General features: G+C 44.2%; 1 protein-coding gene across 1 annotated transcript; it reads left to right on the plus strand.

Moving 5' to 3' along the window:
• Positions 1-17,506: 17,506 nt before the first annotated feature.
• On the plus strand, positions 17,507-19,312 carry TMEM121B (transmembrane protein 121B; the record flags this gene model as incomplete). The annotated part of the gene is made up of 1 exon (XM_081084145.1): positions 17,507-19,312. One exon carries the CDS (start codon positions 17,507-17,509, stop codon positions 19,310-19,312), a length of 1,806 nt encoding a protein of 601 aa, XP_080940271.1.
• Positions 19,313-24,663: the final 5,351 nt, after the last annotated feature.

Genomic DNA, 24,663 nt, shown 5'->3' on the forward strand with positions numbered 1-24,663 from the left:
AGAAATTTATCCAAGGTCTCAAGTGTACTCTCAAGTAGCAGAGCTGGGATCCCAAGCAGGATTTGTCTACTCCAGGGGTACATCTCTTAGCTATGATGCCTTCTATAGATGTTGCCTGTTCCTACTCTAATGCCAAGCACTGCCAGGTGATTCCACAGTGAGATGGATCAAGACTGGTTCCTGTGGTACAGGAACCATTTGGTCTAGGGCCTAAGAGGTCCACCTAGGTGCAGTAACCATGGAGAGGAGGAGCACCTAAAGGGGAAGATCATAAAGATGTATGCTCCTCAACAAGGGATTGGCCCCACAACCTTGGGTATGTGCCCTGACTGGGAATCAAACCAGCAATTTTTTGGTGCACAGAACCATGCTTAGCCAACTGAGACACACTGGCCAGACTCTGCAAATATTTTTAAGTCTACAGTTCAAAGCTGTGGGGATTCATGGTGGATGGCATGGAAACAACAGTGTGCCAGGGAAGAAGACTTCTCAAGGAGGTGCCCAAATCAGACCTGAAGAGCTCATGGGGCTTAGCCAGACTTGCCATTTCCTGGATGTCTACCTTGGTCATGCTTAGTGCTGGACACTAAGAACTCAGAATATGACAAAATGGCAGCCGAATAGGCAGACATGTCCTGAGCCTTATCCCAGACCAGATAGAAAGAGCATCTAAATCGAATAACATCCACCCAGAATTAGCAAAGTGGACACAGCTGGTGAGACAATTCGCAGCCAGGAAGGGCAAAGGACACCTGGAGAATGGTAGGATCGGGGATCTGGGCTGGAGAGAGTTGCGAGACCTCTGAGCCAAGAGGATTGGAAGGAAGCTGCACGGCACCAAGTCCGCGCCCCTTGGAAACAAGCATAACATCTGACTGTGGAAAGGAACTTCACAGGGCTGCTGGTGGCAGGGGATTCTAGATCTAAGTCCACAGCCGTTAAAGGCTGAGCCCAGACCCCCATTCAGGTTTGGGCCTGAATAACTGCCCAAACGGCATGGTACCAGGGGGAGGGGAAGACGGGGGAGAGGAATTCAGTCATGCGATTGTTTCCCCTCTTTTTGGTCTTTGATTTTATTTGCTAAACCCAGTACATAGGACCTTTCAAATACAAACACTTACCCGTGGCTGAGGTGCAGGTGGAAGTGCGGACTTGTAGAGTTCAGGGAGAGGCTGTGGAGAAGAGCAGGTCAGGAAAAGGTGACCGGGCAACCGGCACTGGGACATTCCTCATACTCCGGACCTAAGCAGCCATTTTTTCCTGTAGAGCTAGCCCTTCTCTTCAGTCTCCAGGCAACCAATACAGCCACGCCCAGACTACATCCTGAAGGGTACAAAAAAAAAATCTGAATAGCCCTTAAGAGCCCTCAGGGACTGGATTGAAGAGAGGTTGTTCAGTCCCAGAGAGCACTACAGCAGCCTCCCTAACTATAGCCCTGTCAGAAACAGCCGCTTAAGAGATTAATATTGAAAGCAGGCAGACAGGCTAACTGGTCAGATTGGTCCTGCCTGCTGACAGTCAAGGTGGTAGAGATAGACACAAACAGAGGAACTTGGAACTTCTACAAAGTACTAGCTATCTAATAGGAAACAAAAGTGACAGACAGTACAGAAGAGTGGGATCTTAAACCAGCCTGTATGGGGCATTAATACTCGACTGAAATGAATGACACTTCACTTTTTAATTTTTACTTTATTTATTTTTTTTAATCTTTAATTTTTTATTTTTACTTTTATTTTATTTTGTTTTTAATCTTTTATTTAAATTTTTTCTTTATTTTCTTTGATTTTCTTGTTTTTTTATTTTTTGTAATATTTTTATTCATTCTATTTTTAATTTTTTAATTGTTATATTATCTTATTTTTATTTTTTATTAAAAACTTTTTTCTTTTTCTTTCTTTTCTTCTCATCCACTCATCCTCTTTCTACCTCCTCTATACTGAACTGAGGTCCTCCCCATATTCATTCAATTCCTTAACCTTATTTTCTGTATATAAGCTCTGCCTCTACAGATTCTGCCCCACCCTCTTTTATGCGTGTTTGTTGTTTGCATTTTTTTGTTTATCTGTTTGTTCTATGGTATTTTCTCCCCATATATATTTTTTTTTCTTTTTCTTCTTTTTCTTTTCTCTTTTACCAGTTTTTACCTCCTCAATATCATTTTTGCTCTTTTTTCTGTCCAGTAATTTCTGTGGTGGTCACTTCTATTGGGGTTATCAGTATTGTGAATACATTCGTGTTTTGTTTCCTTTGTGTTGTGTCATGTCAAGTTGTATTTTGTGATGTTTGGTCAATGTGGTAGAGAGTGAGGCACATAACCAGACACATTGAGAGGAGACTCCATCCACGAACGGGACAATAACACTCAAGACCCAAATACACCAAGAGAACACAAGTACCCAAATAAGAGGCATCCCTAGATTGCCCAGCCAAGAACACTGGAGAGATTGCACCACTGGGTCCCAAAAACATCTACTGTATAATACAAACTCAAAAAATATGGTGGCATAGCAGTTTGATCAAATATGTAGAAACAATCACAAAGGAACAGTAAATATGGGGAGACAAAGAAACAACCCCCAGTTGAAAGAAAAGGAGAAATCACCAGAAAATAAAATAAACAAAATGGAGGCAAGCAATTTGTCAGAGAAAGAATTCAGAGTAATGGTTATAAGGACACTGAAAAGGATGGAAGTCAAATTCAACATGTGTAAGAATCAAGAGGAAATCAAGAAGAATCAAAAGGAAACGAAGAATGGCATAGCATACTTAAGAACACAAAGGACAGGTTCAACAGTACACTAGAAGAACCTGAGACCACATCAGTGAGTTAAAAGACAAGGTAGAAAAAAAACCACCCACACACTGCAGCAACTGGAAAGAAAACTTAAAAGGCAGGAGGAGAGCCTAAGGGAGCTTTGGGACAACATGAAACAAAACAACATCTGCATAATAGGGGTGCCAGAAGGAGAGGAGGTGGAGCAAGGGATAGAAAACCTGTTTGAAGAAATAATGACAGAAAACTTCCTTGATTTGGGGAAGAAAAAAGCCAAATAAGTCCAAAAAGCACATAGAGTCCTAAACAAGATGAACCTAAAATGACCCACACCAAGACACATCATAATTAAATTGGCAAATATCAATGACAAATTAAGAATCTTAAAAGCTGCCAGAGAAAAACAGATACTTACCTAGAAGGAATATCCCATTAGAATATCAACTGATTTTTCAACAGAAACACATTAGGCCAAAGGAAATGGAATGAAATATACAAAGTGATGCAAAGCAAGGGACTGAATCTAAGAATACTCTATCCAGCAAGGCTATCATTCATATTTGAAGAGGAAATCAGGAGCTTCACAGACAAAAAAAGGGCTAAGGAGTTTATTACCACAGAGACAGCAATGCAAGAAATGCTAAAGGGACTGCTGTAAAAAGAAGGAATAGAAAAGGAAATGGGAACAAAGGCATAAAGAATAAAAATGGCAACAAACAAGTACTTAAAAGTAAATGGATTAAATGCTCCTATCAAAAGACATAGGGGTTGATGGGGGAAACAATAAAAAAGAGAGTACCCAAATAAATAAAATCAGAAATGAAAAAGAAGTAACAACTTACACCACAGAAATACAAAGGAGTATAAGAAAATACTATAAACAATTATATGCCAAAAAGTTGGATGACAAGGAAGAAATGTTTAAATTCCTGGAAAGAAACTATTTTCCAAGATGAGACAAGAAGAAAGCAAAGATCTGGACAGAATGATAACTACTAATGAAATTGAATCTATAATCCAGAAATTTACAACAAACCAAGTCTTGGACCAGATGACTTCACAGAATTTTATCACACATTCAAAGGAAAAATGACTATTTTTCTCACACTATTCTAAAAAGTAGACAAGAAAAGAAGGCTTCAAAGCTCATTTTATGAAGCAAACATTACTCTGATTCTAAAACCAGACAAAAACATTTCAAAAGAAGAAGATTATAGGCCAATATCTACTAACACATATGCAAACATCTGCAATAAAATATCAGCAAACCAAATGCAGCAATACATTAAAAGATTATACACCATGATCAGAGGAATGTATTCCTGGTATTCCAGGTTGAGTCTATATCTGCAAATCTATTAATGTGATAAGCCACATAAACAAAATGAAGGATTAAAAATTATATGATCTTATCAATAGATGCAGAGAAAGCATTGGACAAAATCCCACATCCATTTATGATGAAAACTCTCAGAAAAATGGGAATAGAGGGGTCATACCTCAACAGCTATATATGAAAAATGACAGCCAACATCATACTCAATAGGGAAAAACAAAGTGTTTCTCTTAAGATCAGGAACAAGACAGGGACATCTGCTTTCTGCTTTCATCACTCTTATTCAACACAGTACTTGGAGTCCTAGCCACAGCAACCAGACAGAAAAAATAAGTAAATAAAAGGCATCTAAATTGGAAAGAAAAAAGAAAAACTGCTGTTATTTTCAGATGACATGATACTGTGGAGAACCCTAAAGAATACACACACACACAAAAAAAATTATTGGCAAGAGGAAGGAAGATAGTGACTGGAAAGATGGCAGGGAGAGAGAGAGTGAGTGAGTGAGTGAAAGGGGAGTGTGTGCATGTGTGTAGTGAGTGTGTGTGTGAGCTAGGGACAGTTAGATCCTGCAGGACTTTCAGGGGCTGGTGGACCAGGCAGTCTTATACTGCAAGACCCTGCTTCTGCTGCTACTGCAAACACCCCCAAGTGGCTGGCGCTGGCACATAAACCACTGCCATCTTGAAGGACAGAACTGCTGTGACTAGGATTCTAGCCTAACCACCACCCAAACTGGCCTCGGATGCAAACCGGGATACTACAGCCACTCTGGACAAAGACCTGCTGCCACAGCTTCAGATCCAGGGACACCAAGACTCCAGACATCCTGGTCGCAGATTTCTGTGAGTCACAGAGTGCATCCCCCTCCCTGCTGTCCCTCCGCAGTAAGATAGGGCCTGTGCGACCCGTGGCACATGAGCGGGCCTCCCACCAACACATGGAAACTCTGATTATCAATGCGCATGTGCATGGACTGAATCTAGGCATGAGCAAGAGGCCGCACTAAGCGACACTGACTTTGATTCTCCCCGCATGCATGCAGGAACACTGTTTCTTGTCGTGTGTATGTAGGGGGACTCTGATTATTGGTGCACATGCAAGGCCGCACCGAGCACCAAAGACTTTGATTCTTGATTCTTGGCATGCACACATGGAGACTCTGATTCCTGGCACAATCTTGGAGACTCTGATTTTCAGCACACGCATGTAGGGACTCTGTTTCTCAGTGCACGCATGCGGGGAACCTGATTCTAGGTGCGTGCATGAAGCTGCACAGAGTGCCAGTGACTCCAATTCTTGGCACACACATGGGGACCCTGATTCTTGGTGCATGCGCAAGGCTGCACTGAGTGCCCATGACTCTGATTCTTGACGCATGAGGCTCCCACTGACCCACAGCAGGCACACATTGCAGTGTCTGAGCTCTTCAGTGATGCTCTGATGATGAGATGCTCCTGCTGTGCATGGCTCAGGCACCTGCAACTTGGCACTTGGACCTTCTGGTGATAGCAAGAATGGGGAGACAACGAAACAACCCCCAAAGGAAAGAAAAAGAGAAATCACCAAGAAAGGAAGTAAATGAAACAGAGACATGCAATATGTCAGAAAAAAATTCACAGTAATGGTCGTACAGTTCATAAATTGGATGTACAAGAAAATCAACAACCTATGCAAAAATCAGGAAGAAATCACAAGGGATATAGCTACAATTAAAAATGAGATGGAAGGTTTCAACAGTAGACTAGGAGAAGTGAAGGACAGAATTAGTGAGTTAGAAGATGATGTAGAGAAAAAAGCCCAATCAAAAGAGCAATTGTAGAAAAAAATTAAAAGCAGGAGGAGAGCCTAAGGGAGGTTTGAGACAACATGAAACAAACTAACATCTATACTAATAAAAGGGAAATATGCTAAATAGACCGGACATCTTCCAGACGACCTTCTGGGCATCCTTCCAGACAAAGCCATGGTGGCGGGGCTGAGGCAGAGGCAGTTAGGGGCAATCAGACAGGCAGGCAGAGGTGGCTAGGGGCGATCAGACAGGCAGGCAGAGGTGGCTAGGGACGATCAGGCAGGCAGGGGAGCAGTTAGGGACATCAGGAAGGCAGGCAGAATGGTTATGGGCAATCAGGCAGGCAGGCTGGTGAGCGGTTAGGAGCCAACAGTCCCAGTTTGCGAGAGGATGTCCAAGGAGTCCCAGATTGGAGAGATGTAGGACGGGCTGAGGGACCACACCCACCACCATGCACAAATTTTGTGCACTAGGCCTCTAGTATGTTATAATAGGGGTGCAAGAAGGACAAGAAAAGAAGGAAGGATTAGAGAATCTATTTGAAGAAATAATGACAGAAAATTTCCCTGATGTGGGGAAGAAAAAATTCAAACAAGTACAAGAAAGTCCCAAGCAAGATGAACCCCAACAGACCCATACCACATCATAATTACATTGGCAAATATTAATAATAAAGAGAGAATCTTAAAGACTGCAAGAGACAGACAGAGCGTTACCTACAAAGGATCCCCCATCATATTATCAAATGATTTCTCAACAGAAACACATCAGGTGAGAAGGGAATGGAATGAAGTATACAAAGTGATGCAAAGCAAAGGACTGAATCCAATAATACTCTACCCAGCAAGGCTATCAATAAAAATTGAAGGGGAAATAAGGAGCTTCACAGAGAAAAAAAAAGGCTAAGGGAGTTTATCACTACCAAGCCAGAAATGCAAGAAATGTTAAAGGAAATGCTGTAAAAAGAAGAAATAGAAATGGAGGAAGGAACAGAGGCATAAAGAATAGAAATGGCTACAAACAAGTACCTATCAATAATCCATTAAATATAAATGGATTAAATGCTCCAATTAAAAGACATTGAGTGACTGAATGGATAAGAAAACATGACCCATATATATGCTATCTATGAGAGACCCACCTCAGAACAAGGGACTCACAGAGAGTGAAAGGGAAGGGAAGGAAAAATATCTTTCAGGTAAATGGAAATGAAAAAAAAAGCTGGGGTAGCAATACTTATATCTGACAAAATAGAACTCAATGTGAAAACCATCACAAGAGACAAGGAAGGCCACTTCATAATTCTAAAGGTATCAATACAACAAGAGGTTATAACTCTGGTAAACATACATGCACCCAATGAAGGAGCACCCAAATACATAAAAAAAAACTTCTGGAAGATATCAGGGGAGAGATTGACAGCAATAAAATCATACTAGGAGACTTTAATACCCCATTAACATCACTGGATAAATCCTCTAGGAAAAAAAAAAGCAAAGAAATAGCAATCCTAAATGACTCACTAGATCAGTTGAACTTAATTGACATCTTCAGAACATTCTACCCTAAAGCTACAGAATATACATTCTTCTCAAGCGCAATAGGACATTTTCAAACATATACCACATATTGGGACACAGGCAAAGTCTCTCCAAATTCAAGAAGATGGAAATCATATCAAGCATCTTCTATGATCACAATGGCATAATATTAGAAATAAACTACAATAAAAAAAATCCAAAAAAATTCAAACACTTTGAGGCTGATTAGCATGCTATTAAACAATGATTGGGTTACCAAAGAGATCAAAGAAGAAATAGAAAACTTTCTGGGAAAAAAATGACCATAAACACACTCCAATCCAAAATCTATGGGACACAGTTAAAGCAGACCTGAGAGGGAAGTTCATAGCATTACAGGCCTACCTCTAAAAAAACAAACAAACAAACAAAAAACCCAAAACAAAGAAACAAACAAAAAAAAAACAAGGAAAAGTGGTAATAAATTATCTAACACTGCAACTTGAAGAATTAGAAAGAGAGCAACAAGAAAAGCCCAGAGTGAGCAGAAGAGAGGACATAATAAAGATCAGAGCAGAAATAAATGACATAGAGACAAAAAAAAATGAAGATAAATGAAACCAAGAGCTGGTTCTTTGAAAGGACAAACAAGATTGATGAACCTCTAGCCAGGCTCACCAAGAAGCAAAGAGAGAAGACGCAAATAAACAAATCAGAAATGAAAGAGGCGAAATACCAACAGAACCCACAGGAATACAAAGAATCATAAAAAAATACTATGAGCAAATCTATTCCAACAAACTGGACAACCTAGAAGAAATGGACATATTTTTAGAAAAATACGACATTCCAAACTCAACCAGAAACAATAAAAAATCTGAATAGGCTGAAAACTATGAAGGAAATTGAAGCAGTAATAAAAAAAATAAAATAAAACAAATAAAACAAAAAAAAACTTCCATGAATCAGAAACCCTGGACCAGATGGCTTCACAGGGGAGTTTTATCAAACATCCAAAGAAGAATTAAACCTATCCTCCTCAGACTATTCCAAAAAACTCAAGAGGAAGGAACACTTCCAAGCTCTTTTTATGAAGCCAGCATTACCCTAATCACAAAACCAGATAAAGATGATACCAAGAAAATTACAGGCCAATATCCTGCTTGAACATAGATGCCAAAATTCTAGGAAATTAAATCCAGCATTACATTAAAAAGATCATACACCATGACCAAGTGGGATTTATTCCAGGGACGCAAGGATGGTACAATATCCACAAATCAATAAATGTGATACACCACATAAACAAATTGAGACATAAAAACCATTTAATCAAATCCATTGATGCAGAAAAAGCATTTGACAAAATCCAACACCCTTTCTTGATAAAAACTCTCAGCAAGGTGGAAATAGAAGGATCATACCTCAACATAATAAAAGCCATATATGACAAACCTACAGCCAACATCATACTCAATGGGCAATCACTAAAACCATTTCCCCTAAGAACAGGAACAAGACAGGATACCCACTCTCACAATCCCATTCCACATAATTTTGGAAGTACTAGCCATGGCGATCAGACAAGAAGAAATAAAAGGCATCCAAATTGAAAAAGAAGAAGAAGAAGTAAAATTGTCATTATTTGTAGATGACATGATATTGTACATAGAAAACCCTAAAGACTCCAAAAAAAAACTACCAGACTCAATAAATGAATTCAGCAATGTAGCAGGATACAAAATTAACACCCAGAAGTCTATGGCTTTTTTTCACCAGTACACACCAACAATGAACTCACAGAAAGAGAAACTGTAAAAACAATCCCATTTACCATTATAACAAAAAAATTAAGATACCTACAAATAAATTTAACCATGAACGTAAAGCACTTGTACTCAGAAAATTATAGGACACTGAAAACAGAGAAGAAGATATAAACAAATGGAAGAATAATACCATGCTCTTGGATTGGTAAAATCAACATCATTAAAATGTCCATACTTCCCAAAGCAATCTATAAATTCAATGCAATTCTCATTAAAATACCAATGGCATACTTCAAAGACCTAGAACAAACTCTCCAAAAATTCATCTGGAATTAAAAAAAGACCCCAAACAGCTTCAGCAATCTTGATAAAGAAGAACAAAGTTGGAGGGATCAAAACACTGGGTATCAAGCTATACTACAAAGCCACGTTTCTCAAAACTGCCTGCTACTGGCACAAGAACAGACATATAGACCAATGGAATAGAAGAGAGACACAGAAATCAACACAAACCACTATACTCAATTAATATTTGACAAAGGAGGCAAAAACATATAATGGAGTCAAGACAGTCTCTTCAATAAATGGTGTTGGGAAAATTGGACAGATACATGAAATAAAATGAAAGTAGACCACAAACTTACACCATACACAAAAATGAACTCAAAATGAATAAAGGACTTAAACATAAGATGGGAAACCATAAAAATATTAGAGGAATCCACAGGCAGCAAAATCTCAGACATATGATGAGGCAATATCTTCACCGATACAGCTCCTAGGGCAATGAAAACTAAAGAGAAAATAAACAAATGGTATCAAAATTATACATCAAAATAAAAATCTTTTGCTGTGCAGAAACCATCCACAAAACAACAAGAAAGCCCACTTCATGGGAGAACATATTTGCCAATGTTATCACCAATAAGGGTTTAATCTCCAACATTTATAGGGAACTCATACAACTTAACAAAAGGAAGATAAACATTCCAATCATAAAATGGGCAACAGACCTAAATAGATACTTTTAGAAAGAGGACATAAGGAAGGTGAAGAGACATATGAAAACATGCTCAAAGTCACTGATCAACTGAGAGAGGCAAATCAAAATAACAATGAGGTACCATCTCACACCTATCATAATGGCTATCATCAACAAATCAACAAATGAAAAATGCTGGTGAAGATGCAGAAAAAAAGGACCCCTCGTGCACTGCTGGTGGGAATGCAGACTGGTGCAGCCACTGTGGAGAACAGTATGCAGTTTCCTCAAAAAACTAAAAATGGAACTCCGATTTGACCCAGTGATCCCACTTCTAAGAATATATCCCAAGAAACTAGAAACATCAATCAGAAAGGATATATGCACCCCTATGTTCATAGCAGAGCAATTTACAATAGCTAAGATTTGGAAACAGCCTAAGTGCCCATCAGCAGATGAGTGGATTAAAAAACGGTGGTACATCTACACAATGGAATACTACACTGCAGTGAAAAAGAAGGAATTCTTACCATTGCAACAGCATGGATGTAACTGAAGAGCATTATGCTAAGCAAAATAAACCAGTCAGAGAAAGATAAATATCACATGATCACATTCATTTTTGGAATGTAATGAACGACATAAACTGATGAACAAAAACAGATCCAGAGACAGAGAAGCATTGATCAGACTGCCATAACTTAGAGGGAAGGTAGGGTAGGGTGGGGGTAAGGAGGAGAGATCAACCAAAGGACTTGTATGCATGCATATAAGCCTAAACAATGGACACAGACACCAGGGGGGGTGAGGGCATGAGTGGGGGTGGGGGGTTGGGGGCAATAGGGGCAATGAAAACACATACATAATACCTTAATCAATAAAGAAAACAAGCCCTGGCCGTCTTGGCTCAGTGGCTAGAGCGTCAGCCTGCGGACTGAGGGGTCCCAGGTTCGATTCCAGCCAAGAGCACATGCCTGGGTTGCGGGCTCAATCCCCAGTGGTGGGCGTGAAGGAGGCAGCCGATCGATGATTCTCTCTCATCATTGATGTTTCTATCTCTCTCTCCTTCTCCCTTTCTCTCTGAAACCAATAAAGAAATATATTTAAAAAAATAAAGAAAACAAACAAACAAAAAATATTTGACAAAGGAGGCAAGACCATACAATGGAGTCAAGACAGTCTCTTCAATAAATGGTGTTGGGAAAATTGGACAGATACATGCAATAAAATGAAACTACACCACCAACTTATACCATACACAAAAATAAACTCAAAATGGATAAAGGACTTAAACATAAGATGGGAAACCATAAAAGTCTTAGAAGAAGCTATAGTCAGCAAAATAACAGACATTTGTCGCAACAATATCTTTACAGATACCACTCCTAGGGCAATGGAAACTAAAGAGAAAATAAACAAATGGGACTACATCAAAATAAAAAGCTTTTGCACAGAAAAAGAAACCATCAACAAATCAACAAGAAAGACCACTGTGTGGGAAAACATATTTGCCAATGTTATCACCAATAAGGATTTAATCTCCAACAGTTACAGGGAACTCATACAACTTAACAAAAGGAAGATAAACAATCCAATCAAAAAATGGGCAACAGACCTAAATAGATACTTTTAGAAAGAGGACATAAGGAAGGTGAAGAGACATATGAAAACATGCTAAAGTCACTGATCATCTGAGAGATGCAAATCAAAACAACAATGAGGTACCATCTCACACCTGTCAGAATGGCTATTGTCAACAAATCAACATATGACAAGTGCAGGAGATGATGCAGAGAAAAAGGAACCCTCTTGCACTGCTGGTGGGAATGCAGACTGGTGCAGCCACTGTTGAAAACAGTATGGAGTTCATCAAAAAATTAAAAATGGAACCTCCATTTGACCCAGTAATCCCACTTCTAGGAATATATACCAAGAAACCAGAAACGCCAAACAGAAAGGATATTTGCACCCCTGTGTTCATGGCAGCACAATTTACAATAGCTAAAATTTGGAAACAGCCTAAGTGCCCATCAGCAGATAAGTGTATTAGATAACTGTGGTCCATTTACACAATGGAATACTATGCTGCTGTAAAAAAAAAAAAAAAAAAAAAAAAAAAAAAGGAATTCTTACTATTTCCAACAGTATGGATGGAACTGGGGAGCATTATCCTAAGTGAAATAAACCAGTCAGAGAGAGATAAATATCACATGATCTCACTCATTTGTGGAATATAAAGAACATCATAAATTGATGAACAAAAATAGATACAGAGACAAAGAAACATGGAACAGACTGTCAAACTGCAGCAGGAAGGCAGAGGAAGGTTGGGGTCAGGTGATAAGAGATCAACCAAAGGACTTGTATGCATGCATATAAGTGTAGCCAATGGACACAGACACTGGGGGGTGAGGGCATGTGTCGGGGGATAGAGGAGGCCAGGGGGAGGTCAATGGGTGAAAAAGGAGACATATGTAGTACTATTTGTAATACTTTAAACAATAAAAAGAAAAAACTATTGGCACTGAAAAATGAATTCTCTTCTCCTTCTGGCATCCCTATGATGTGGATGTTGGTATGGTTGATGTGAGCTAGAAGTCTTTAAACTCTCCTCAGTTTCTGTTTTTGTTTTTGCTGTCCTGATAGGGTGTTTTCCTCTATCTTCTCTTCTAAATCACTAATTTTATCCTCTGCATCATCTAATAAACTGTTGATTTCCTCTAATGTATCCTTCAATTATTGTATTCATTTCTGACTGGTTATTTTTTGTTTCCTATCTCTTTGTTAAAGTTCTCACTGAGTTCATCTACTATTGCCCTAAGGTCATTGAACATCCTTATAACCAGTGCTTGAACTCTTCATCAGATAGATTGCTTGTCTCCATTTTGTTTAGTTCTTTTTCTGAAATTTTATCCTGTTTTTCATGTTTCTTTGTCTCCTCATTTTGACTGCCTCCCTGTGTTTGTTTATAGGTAGAACTACTGTATCTCTCAGTCTTGGTAGAGTGGCTGTAGGTAGTATGTGTCCTTTTTTTTGGTCATCTGAGCTGGGTACTCCATTGGTATCCCTTTTGTGGATTGTATGTGTCCTCCTGTTATAGTGGAGCCTTGATTGCTGCTGTGACATCACTGGGAGGAATTGATTCTTAAGCTGACTGGCTATGAGAAGTGAGTATGACTGTAGCAAATGACCTATTTGTTGGGGGTCTGACCCCACTGAGTGGGATTTGCTTCAGCTGGGCCCTGGTGCCTACTAAGTCCATCCTTTTGGGTATGTCATTTGTGGAGCTGATTGGGTGGTGCCCTGGTATGTTCTAAAGCCAGGCACCAGGTGTGTTGGTTCTGGGACCTCTGGGGAGGAACTTTGGCATAGGCCAAGTTCAGCCACTGCCTGTGCCTGATTCAGGGCCACCTGGTAGGAGCTGCAAAGTGATCTGTAGTTGACTGTCACCTGTGCTGGGCTTGGAGGGTGCTGGAAAAAGGTAAGCTCTGAACTGAGGCTGGCTGCCACTAGTGCCAGGCTTGGAGCTGTTTAGCAAGAGGTAAAGGATATACCAAGTACAGCTGCTGACTGTTTGGGATTAGTGGGCCTTTGAGATGTTTCAGGAAAGTCCACAGCATGAGGTCAGACAGGTTGTTTGTGTGGGAAAGCCTTCAAATGAGGTTTGGTCTGTGCACTCGAGTTGGGTAGGGTGGGGTCTCAGGGAATCACCAGGATAGGGTGAATGATGTTAACCAAGTTAACAAGTGCCTGCTGGCTTTTGGGGGAAACAATGGTGTTTGCCAGCACTTCCATTCCAACAGAGAGCTGTCCTGACCCCTGACCTTCCAGCCCTCACCCTGAAGCTTGGGAATTCAGCTCCTCCCCCAGATGTCACTGGTGGTTTTCGAGCTGCTGCCCCTGTGATGGAGCCCAGATTGAGTGAGTTTGTGAGTGAGTAAGTCTGTGCTCAGACCCCTCAAGAGGATGGATGCCTTGGTCTCCAAGAGCCTTCAGTCTAACTCAGTTGCAATCCCTGCTACTTCTCTCATACCGATCTCTCTCTCTCTCTCTCTCTCTCTCTCTCTCTCTCTCTCTCTCTCTCTCATAACCTCAGTGAGGATTAAAAAAAAAAAAAAGAATATTAGGTTTCTAAATGAGCCTTATCCAGTGCCTAGCACTTAACTGGTGTTTAGGGAAATATTTTGGTGGGGGGGGGGGAGTGGTGAAACCGGCTTGATTTGTCTCTTTAACCCAGGATGCCTGTGAGCTGCTGCCATCCTAGATATATGAGAAGGAATAGGTGGGTAAGAGTACTGGATTGAGAGTCAGAAGTCTAGCTGTAACCCTAACTCTACCCTTAAGTAGCTGTGTGACTTGGAGTAAGTTGCTTTACCTCTCTGTCTCTCAATTTTCAGTTATTGTATATAAGATATCTAACATGGACCCAAGGTGCTTATGAGGTACTCAGTGACTATGTCTTCCCTTTTCTAGACCCTTCTGGAATGTATGTACTCACTTTATATATCAGAATATCTTTTTGTCCTCCTTCTCATCATCGTCACATCTTTGTCAATCCCTTTCCTGGCTGAAACAAAGCCTCTCCCCCCATCCCACCTCCCCCAACACCGTGTGTGTGTGTGTGTGTGTGTGTGTGTGTGTGTGTGTGTGTGTATACACAGAAGATTAGAAAAAACCCAATGAAAGAGGAAATCCGTCTAATACTCAGACTACCAACTTATTCTATGGTGTACCCTGTTTTCTCATCATTTTTATCTGTGATCTTTTTATTCAAGGCCTCAGACCTGAAAAAAAAAAAAAAGTGGGCTAAAGAATCTCTTATAGAAAGTTAATCTGACTGACTACATTTCCCAGAAATGCAAAGGATAACATCAAAGGGCTGTTACAAGTTATCAGGGAGGAAACCTGTCCTGATGGAGGCACCTGACAGGTGAGAGCAGAAAGGAAGTATCTCTGAGTGACCCCAGAACAAGGGGGCATAGGGGTGAAGGAGTGGGGACAGATTCATCAGTGTTTTCTCAGGAGCCCAGTTCTTAGCTTTCATTAGCTGCTTCTGCTTCTTCAACTGCTTCATTAACTTGAGCAGAAGTTGTTCAGGGTAGCTGTTGGCTGGTGTTTTCTCTGGGAGAGAGCTAGGAGACTGCCTATAATCACTCCAGTTAGCAGTTGGCATCTCCCCAATCTGCTTTCTGGCTTGGACTGGCTCAGTCTTAACATTTGCAGAACCTGAAGCAATGCTCACAAATGAGTGCAGATTGTATCCTTGCCCCATGTGGGTGGGCTTTGGCACCAGCTGGCATAGTTGAATATCTCACACTGAAGCCTGTGAAGACCAGCCCCAAGTACCACTGCTCTTAATGAAAGCAGCTCTGCTCTCTAGCAGTTACTGAAGTGCAAAGCTATGGGGGAGCAGAACTCTGAATGTGGCCTTAGGCAGGGATCCAGCCCAGAAAGCAGTCATTAGTGGCCTGTACTATGAGTAAATGTTCCCTGGGAGGTTAAGACATGAGCTAAATGAAATTATGATGATAATACCACCATAATCAACTACCTTTGACTGAGTACATACTCTGCTCCAGGCACTGGGCTAAAAACCCTTTGAATTCATGTCCTGTCTTTATACAACAGCCTGTTAAGATAGATATTAATACCTTTTTACAGTTGGATAGTTGAAAGCTTAAAAGATGAAGTAACCAGTCCAAGATTACACAAGCTCAGTGGCAGAGCTAAGACTACTGACCCCAGAGCTCAAGCTCTTACCACTCACTATGCTAGTATCTGTTCTGCCTTACATGACTATTGGACAAAGAACTTTCCAAAGGTTGCATGTGCCAGAAGCAGGTGGGAATAATGAAGGTTGTGAGTTCTAAATTCCATACCCCCATGGATTAGTTATACAGACTGACCTCTAACAGACGGGAGAAAGAAGGTTTGGCTCAAACTGACCCTTATTCAAGAGGCAGGTTTAGTGGCAAGCCCTGCGCAACCAACTACTGTGGTTCCACTGATCCCTTCCCTCAGACTCCATGGTGTTGTCTAGGAAGATGAACCTAGCAGCAGAAGGTTTAAAGAAGTCAGGAAACATGCAGTCTGAGGTATGTGGAAGATGAGGGAGTAGGCAAATTTCCAGCCTTGCTTTGATGTGGCTGGGATGTTTGTATTACACATGAGCCTCATCTTTTTTTTTCTCTCTCTCTCTTATTTTTTTTTTCAAGCCCCAACTGCTCTAGTCATTTTTTTCTCCCCTAACTCCCTGAAGGTATAACTCTATCTGCTGCCTTCCAGCTCAGTCATGGACTGAGTCCATGGGGGTGAGTCAGTATGAGTTCCATGCTTGTAGGTGCAGAACCACTGTACCTTCTGTCCACCCTGGCAGGTTGTAACATTTACCATCACCCACTTTGAGACTTTGTTTTTTATCAAGGTACCCCTACCTATAAATGCCTCTTTGTTTTCCTCTCTGCTAGATACATCTTCCTATTGTTTCTAATTCAATAATTATTTTACCTGCTCTCTCTTCCCAAGCAGTTATATTCAGAGAACTACTCCATTCTCTGGAAATTGGGACCTCCCCAATTTCTGAATCCAATGCAGGACACATGAATATGTAGAAATACATGTCTGTGGCTGCTGTTCCTGGTCCTTTTAGTCAGAAAGACCTGACTGCTCTATTAGTTTTTAAGTGCCTTAAAGAGAGGTAGGCTGGTGTGGTGGAAAGGGCACTAGACAGCATAGAGGCCAAAGCTGCCCTAATTCCTGCAAAAGAAACTGCTGACTGGGAATAGAGGCCTGAACCTGTCACCTCAGCCTGGTGCTGGAAGGCATGGTCTGTACTGAGACCAAGGCTATGTGGTCACTAACCACTAATGCTCCAGGAGTTCTGCTGGTGGGGCCTTGAAGAATCTTCTCCAGAAATCCTATGCTTCCTTTAGGTTCCCCCAGCACTGATCCCTCACTTCCTTGTCCCTCCTCCTTGTGACAGCTACCTCCTCCTCCCCTCTCATCCTCCTGGTCCACAGTGCTTCCCACCCCAACAACTCTCCCTCCCCCTTTCTTCCAGCTTATGCAGCCAGCCATGCTTTCTCCGGTCTCTCCTCCTACTCCCTCCCCCCTTAAATCCAGTCCTGGTTTCCCAGAAGCCAGCCTCCCTTTCCTCTTTGCCCCTCCCCCCTCCGCCCTGCAGGTGGCGACTTGGGGTGGTGGTGTCAGCTGGTCATCAACCCAAGCTGGCCCAGTCCGGGCGACTCCAGATCTCGCTGCTGCCCGACCCAGGTAGGACTCCAGAAGCTGGGGAGGTGGGCAGGGTACAGCTGGCAGCCTCCCGGAGGACAATGCACCCAGCTCTTGGCCATCCCCGCTCGGTCTCTGTCTTGTCCTGGTCCAGCTCTGTCCTGCCGCTCCCAGCCGCCACCGGGTCACAGCCCTTCTTCCTCCAGGGGGGTTTCCCTCGTGGCGGGAGAGGCTCCGGCGACAGCAACACCAGCACCAGCGCCAGTACCAGCCTGGGGGAAAGCCGCGGCGGGAGCAGCGGTTCCCCCAGCAGCAGCACCGGCGCAGAGCGGGAGGACAACCACAACCAGAGCGTCAGTATAAGCAAACCACTGGTTCCCACTGCCGCCACTGCCGGGATCGCGGGACCCCTAGCCCCAAACGCTGACCCAGCAGCGCGTGTGGCTTTCTCCTCCTCGGCCGCCACCCCCTCCTCCACGCCCACCTACTCCTGCAGCATGACAGCAGCGGACGTCAGTGGGAGTGCTGCCAGGGGCATCTTCAGTGGGGGTGCTGCCGGGAGTGTTGGGGGCCCTGGGGCCCTCTTGGCTGGGGTTACCACCGGTGGCGCAGAGACCAGCAGCGGCGCCTCCTGCTGTTCGTGCTGCTGCTGGTGTAGCCACAAGGCCCTGGCACCGCCAGACTACAGAGGTCAGCATCACAGTGGCGGCTGCGCCCCTAGTTCGGGGTGTCGTTGGGGCTACCAGGCACTGTCCGTGGTGCTGCTTTTGGCACAGGGAGGGCTACTAGACCTGTACCTCATCGCAGTCACCGACCTGTACTGGTGTTCCTGGATTGCCACCGACCTGGTGGTGGTGGTGGGCTGGGCCATCTTCTTCGCCAAGAACAGCCAGGGCCGTCGGGGCAGTGCTGGGAGCCATCACCAGCACCACAATCATGCCTCGCCGCCTCTGCACCTGCCCGCTGCTTCCATTGGGGCTGCAGCAGGGACCAAGGCTCACGGTGGCTGCAGGGGCTCCGGAGGTCCAGGGGGTGGTTTAGGGGCGGCTGAGGCGGTGGGCGAGTTCACCTTCGCCTACCTGGCCTGGCTCATCTATTCCATCGCCTTCACGCCGAAGGTGGTGCTCATCTTGGGCACGTCCATCCTGGACCTCATTGAGCTGCACGCACCCCTGGGCACCACAGGTTTCCGCCTTACTATGGCGCTGTCGGTGCCTCTGCTCTACAGCTTGGTGCGGGCCATCAGCGAGGTGGGCACTCCCCTGAGTTCAACAGGCCCCTTGATCCTGCAGCCCCAGCAACACCGCGCCTCGGGATGTTTCCTAGGCACGTGTCTGGATCTGCTTGACAGCTTCACCCTAGTGGAGCTGATGTTGGAAGGCCGCGTGCCACTCCCCACACACCTTCGTTACCTGCTCATCATAGTTTACTTCCTCACCCTCTCCTCGCCCGTGCTTTGGCTGTATGAACTCAACGCGGCAGCAGCCGCAGCCGCAGCCGCAGCTTTGTCCTGGGACCAGACTCCTGGACCTGGCAGCTGCAGCCGCCTTCTGCGCCTACTGGGCGGCTGCCTGGTGGACGTGCCCTTGCTGGCGCTGCGCTGCCTCCTGGTGGTGAGCTACCAGCAGCCCCTCTCCATTTTCATGCTCAAGAATCTCTTCTTCCTTGGATGCCGTGGCCTGGAGGCCCTAGAAGGCTGTTGGGACCCTGGAAGTCCAGCTTCTTCCAGTCGGGCTTCTTCCAATCGGGCCCGAGGGTGCTACGCCGCTCCACCCTCTGCCCCGCCTCCACTGCCACCTCCACCACCACCTCAGGGAGACTCTCAGCTGAGTCTCTGTATCACAGAGAACAATGAGGCAGGGGCCCATGGCTATGTCAACACCCTAGATGTGGCCTCACAGAATTAAGGGGAGTAAAGGAGGTGGGGCTTGCTTTTCAGTTAAGAGACCTCAGCTCCCTTGTCCTCTAACCTTCTCTCACCCAGGTTACATCAAGATTTGTTTAGAAGAGGTAACTGTTGTCCAGCCCAAGTGGCTCTAGTGGTTGAGCGTGGACCTATGAACCAGGGAGTCACGGTTCGATCCCCCATCCGGGCACATGTCCAGGTTGAAGATTCAATACCCAGTAGGGGGGTGTGCAGAAGGCAGCTGATCAATGATTCTCTCTCATCATTGATGTTTCTATCTCTCTCTCCCTCTTCCTTCCTCTCTAAAATCAATATATATATTTTAAAAAAGAACAGGTAACTGTTAATAGAGTTAAGGGCTAGTGTGTCCTTTTGCACTCCTTGGGTCAAGACTGCTTGGAGGAAGACCACAGCTAATAGTGAGGGAGGAGGGTCCACTCACTCTATTCTCCCTTCTCCATGCCTGACCCTAATTCTCACTTCTAAGAGTCTGGATACCTCTTCTTCTTGCTTTTGCCACCTCTAACCTAATTCCTAGCCATTGTGTGGAGGAGGGAGGAATGAAGGAAAGGAGGTGCCCAGGCACAGGGTGCTGGGCCTTAGGGCTTCTGTCTTACTTAGAAGTGCCAGCTTCTCTTAGGCTGTGGTTAGTGACCATTTCCCATGCCTTGAAATTGACTCAGAATCCACTGTCCCCTCATGTGTTTATTGGATTTCTTCCAAATGGTAGATGCAAAGTCTATGTCTCTATGTACGTGTAGTATTATTTTCTTATGTCTACCTTGTGGCCCGTTGCAATCAGTAGGAGATCTGGGGAGGCCCAGTCCACTATACATACCACCACCCTCCTTGTTCCTACCTAAACTTGTGGCAATAAATTCCCAGAAAGAGCTGGGCTCCTGGGAGCTGCCCAGTTTCTCTTCTTCAAGAGAGAAGCTCACCCAGGATCTTCCTCTCTTCTCAGCTTATGGAAAAGAGAGTGTCAGACGATTCATATTCTAAGGACCAAACTGCACCCTTTCTTGGGTGAATGGCATTTCTACCTCCATGCTTTTGACTTTTGTTGCATCATGCACTGATGCTGCTTGCAAAAAATAAAGACAAAATACTTGGCAGTTGCATTCAACATGGTCACTGGATCCAGGTGGGATTTTGATGTCAAGGTTGTTACAAGGTCTGTGGAGTATCAGCCATTGGCTTGGCTGTCTCTCTCCCTATGCATCCATATCTCTTTTCCCAAGGTTTGTTATTGGCTCGGTCAGATCTTGGCTCAGAACAGCACCCTTTGTGGGGTTCCTGGATAGATATGAAGTTGGGTCTCTCATGGGCCCACCTGTCCTCCCTGTAGGAAGTTTTGTGAAGACCAGAAATGGTGGTGGTCATTTTTGTCCTTTGCTCTGTTAAGAGAATCCCCAGGGAAAATGCAGGCTTCATGGAATAGGGTAGGCAAACCCACCACTGCCCAGTCTTTCTCTCTGGTATTCCTCTTGTTGAGGTTGATGAGAAGGCACATCCAGGGGTTTCCCACTAATAGTCTTAATGTGGGCATCACTCTTGGAATCTTGGAGGTAGAATAAGTAAGAATAAGTATTTTTAGGGGAGGCAAGAGTGCAATTGGAAGCAAGACCAGGAAATACTCTCCTCCACCCCACAATAGGACAGAGGGGTGAAATTGTAAGAATTTTTGTTTCCCTTTCACTTTCTTATGCTCGGGAAGTTCTGTGTGGTGTAGTAAACCCGGGGCAAGGATCAGAAAAATCATGGATTGTAGTTTTGACTGTCACTTTTGCTTTCTGGGCCTCAGTTTTTTTACATGGGATCACTTTTTCCCAACTTCTTGGGGGCTTGGTGACAGAAAACACCCATGTGGACAGAGACACAAGAGGGGCTCATGGATTAACCAGATACTCTCACAGTGGGGAACAATGGAGAAAAAATCTTTACACTCAATGCACTATCATGCTTCCAACCCCTCACCCTACCAGGTCCAACATAAACTGGTGGAATTTTGCAGCTAATTGGTTTTTCCTCTGTCTTTTCTCCTTTCCGTATTGACTCCTCTTCTTTCTCTTTGAATTTCATGTGCTCAGAGTTCTGGGGCCCAGACCCTGGGTGGGCCCCAATAGCTACTCCCTCTGTTTCCGCATTCTCCCTCCAGCTTTGTTGCTTCCTGCTACCTAATCTCAGTGACTGTGAAAGGACTTCGCATCTGAACCATGTGCGAGCCCCTGGCTGGTCCCCTACCCCACCCCCTTTTTACTGTTCAGATGGTATTCTCCCCACTGAATGACTGACTGTAAAAATCTGAGTGCTATTGGGTTTTCTGGTGAGAGGCTGTGTTAGGTTCCCATGAGCTGCCACTTCCCTAGATACATCAAGAAACTGATAGATGGGGGGATAAGGACACATATGTAATACCTTAATCAATAAAGAAAAATAAAAAGAAAGTTAAAAAAATAAAACTGATAGCAATTGGGCCAATTCTGGTAGATTTGTCTGCCCCCACACCCCCCCACACTCCCCCTAGCTATCCTCTTCCAAATATTTGATGCAAGCACATTGTGTTCAGAGGGTCAGTCCCTCCCTTCCTTCTGGTATGTTTTCCTTGAGTGCTTTTACTTACTTCCCTTGCCCCATTCACAAGAAGAAATTACACCTAAACCTTCATTTTTCTTGCCTTCTAGGAGCATCTGCATTGTAGGAGTCAAATTGGAGATGTTCTCTATGGGTCAGATAAACAGGAGTGCACTTTCTCCTGAGGTTGAGGGGAAGCACAGTTCACAGCCAGGAACCCAGGTTCAGAATTCACACTGCCTGCTTCTAACATTTGAGCAAGTAAGCATGTCCTCACTCTGAGCCGCTGACAGCTTATCTCTTTTAAAAAGGGGTTGGACTACTAGACCCTCTAAAGTCTGGTCTAATTTAACATGTCCTGACTCCAATTTCATGTGCTTTTGTGGAAGAGCTAGCTTGCAGTTAGAGCCTGGAAGAGGGAAAGTGGCACCTCACTAGCATTTATCATGTTTCCCCCCCTTCTCTTTTTACAAATAAAAACAGCTTCTGTTCTGAAAATAAAAACTTGAGATTTATGACAAACTTCCTGTGTGAATCTTTCCTGTCCAGGTTTCCTTACTAAATTCTTAAATGTCACTGTGACATTTGTCACCATTTTATATATCTGTGTTAACATTATGAGTAAACCTTGGTTATTTCCTTCTAGTGGCATGCTACTCAGGGAGGCAGTGTGGCTTTGGCCTTGACCTGGTGTCTAGCCAGGTTTTCTGTAGGCAGAATTAACTCAGATGCAGCCTGTGAGTGATTTCCCCAGCTATCCAGAGCTTTCTCTACAATTTCTTTCTAAAAATAACTTACCAAAGGGGGAAAGACTGAGAACTAATTTTTAAATACTTTGCACTTCTCTATTACTCTTACCCCTTCAGAAGCATGAATCCTTATGTATGAATGAGAACAAAGCCATGTTTTTGTTTTGTTATTTTGTTATTATTTTGTGAAGTCTAAGACAGAACATTGAGTCTGAACAAAAATAAAATTATAGTATTTTTTGTTGTTGTTTTTCTTTAGCACAGAGACAGCCAGCACCTTTCAAACCACTCTATGTTGTTGCCCTATGATGCTCTGGCTGTTCCAAAGTTATAGCATGATCAGAGCCTGGTCACAAGCTTTCTTTGCCTCCAACTTGCTATGCCTTTGGGCTCTCACCTGACCTCCTGGAATGTTTTCATTCTTTATAAAACAGGAGCAATATTACCTACTTTACAAGGCTGTGGTAAGAATTAAATGAGATGACATGTGCAAAAATGGTCCTTTTCCTGAAGACATTTATAATCATAACTAGGGGCCAGATGCACGAAATTCATGCACAGCGGGTGGGTCCCTCAGCCCAACCTGCACCCTCTCCAATCTGGGAGCCCTCAGGGGAGCTCTCTCCAATCCAGGAGTTTCTGTCTGTCTTTGCAATCATATGAGTGAACTAGTGGCCTAGTGCACAAAATTTGTACACATTAAAAGGGGATTAATTAGAGGAAATATTTTAATATTGCTATTTGCCCTTTCTCTATAATAGAAGTGTCATAGATGAAATAAAGTTAGTAAACTGTATATGAAAATCTTCCTCCTGTCAGAGTCAGGGGCGCACCACAGGATCCAGAGTCAAGTCCCCGCCCACACACATGTGCCTCAAAATCACGTGAGACCCAGACCAGGCCAGCGCCACCCCCCCCCCCTTGGGCTAGATCCAGACCCAGCCGGTCCCACCCTTGTCAAGCCCCGCCAGGTGGGGTGCACAGCCTCAGGTCCCCTGGCCCATTGCCGGGGCGGGGGCGCGCCTTGAGGTCCCCCATCAAGCCCTACTGGGCAGGGGGGCACAGACTCAGGTCCCCTGGCCCGGCGCTGGGAGGGGGATGCAGCCTCAGGTCCCCTGTCAAGCCCTGCTGGGTGGGGGGCATGGCCTCAGGTCCCCCGGCCTGGAGCCAGGGCAGGGGCGCTGCCTGAGGTCGCTGGTCAAGCCCTGCCAGGCAGGGGGTGTGGCCTGAGGTCCCACGTCAAGCCCTGCTGGGTGGGGGGACAACAGCCTGAGGTCCCCCAACCTGGCACCAGGGTGGGGGGCACAGCCTGAGGTCCCCTGTCAAGCCCCACAGCGGCGGGGCAGTGGGGGAGGGGCACGGGTGCAGCCTCAGGTCCCTGCTGATTGCTCATTAAGGTTCATTAGGGGAACTTGGCCTCTGTTGTGGGTGCAGACATTTTGTGTTACGGAAACCCCCACCTCCGCTGTGGGCGCTGCCATCTTTGTGGCAGAGTGATGGTCAATTTGCATATCCCCTCTTTATTATATAGGATTGTCTGAGACCCCAACCCAGTTTGGTTTTGTGCTCACAGAATAGTAGAGGTCTTTTTTTTTCTTTGCTCCATTGGTGGAGATTTCTTAGAAGTTGCAGGATACCTTCCTTTTAACTTTTCCTCGACACTGACTTTACTTATGTCTCTCACCTTTGCTTTCCCTCCATCCCCCACCCACAACAGTAACTTGCTCCAGGCTCACTTCGCTCTAGTGTCTAGGAGATCCTGCAATGTGTATGCCACCAGAACTCTGATTCCCAGTATTCCTGGTGCTCCCCGTGCTCTGGGTTTCTCCTTCCAGTTCAGAGGCTGCTACCAGAACTATGATTCCCAGAATTCCTGGTGCTCCCTGCACTCTTGGTTTTCGCTTCCAGTCCAGGGGCTGCAAAAATGAAAAGGACTGAGAACTTCAGCTGCCCCAAGGCCGGGCTGACAGGACCGGACACTCTAGTGGCGTGCCCAGGACCCCGGCTGCTTGGCACCTGCACGCGTATT

Source organism: Myotis nattereri (assembly GCF_964212035.1).
Source record: "Myotis nattereri genome assembly, chromosome: 2".
Lineage (NCBI taxonomy): Eukaryota > Metazoa > Chordata > Mammalia > Chiroptera > Vespertilionidae > Myotis > Myotis nattereri.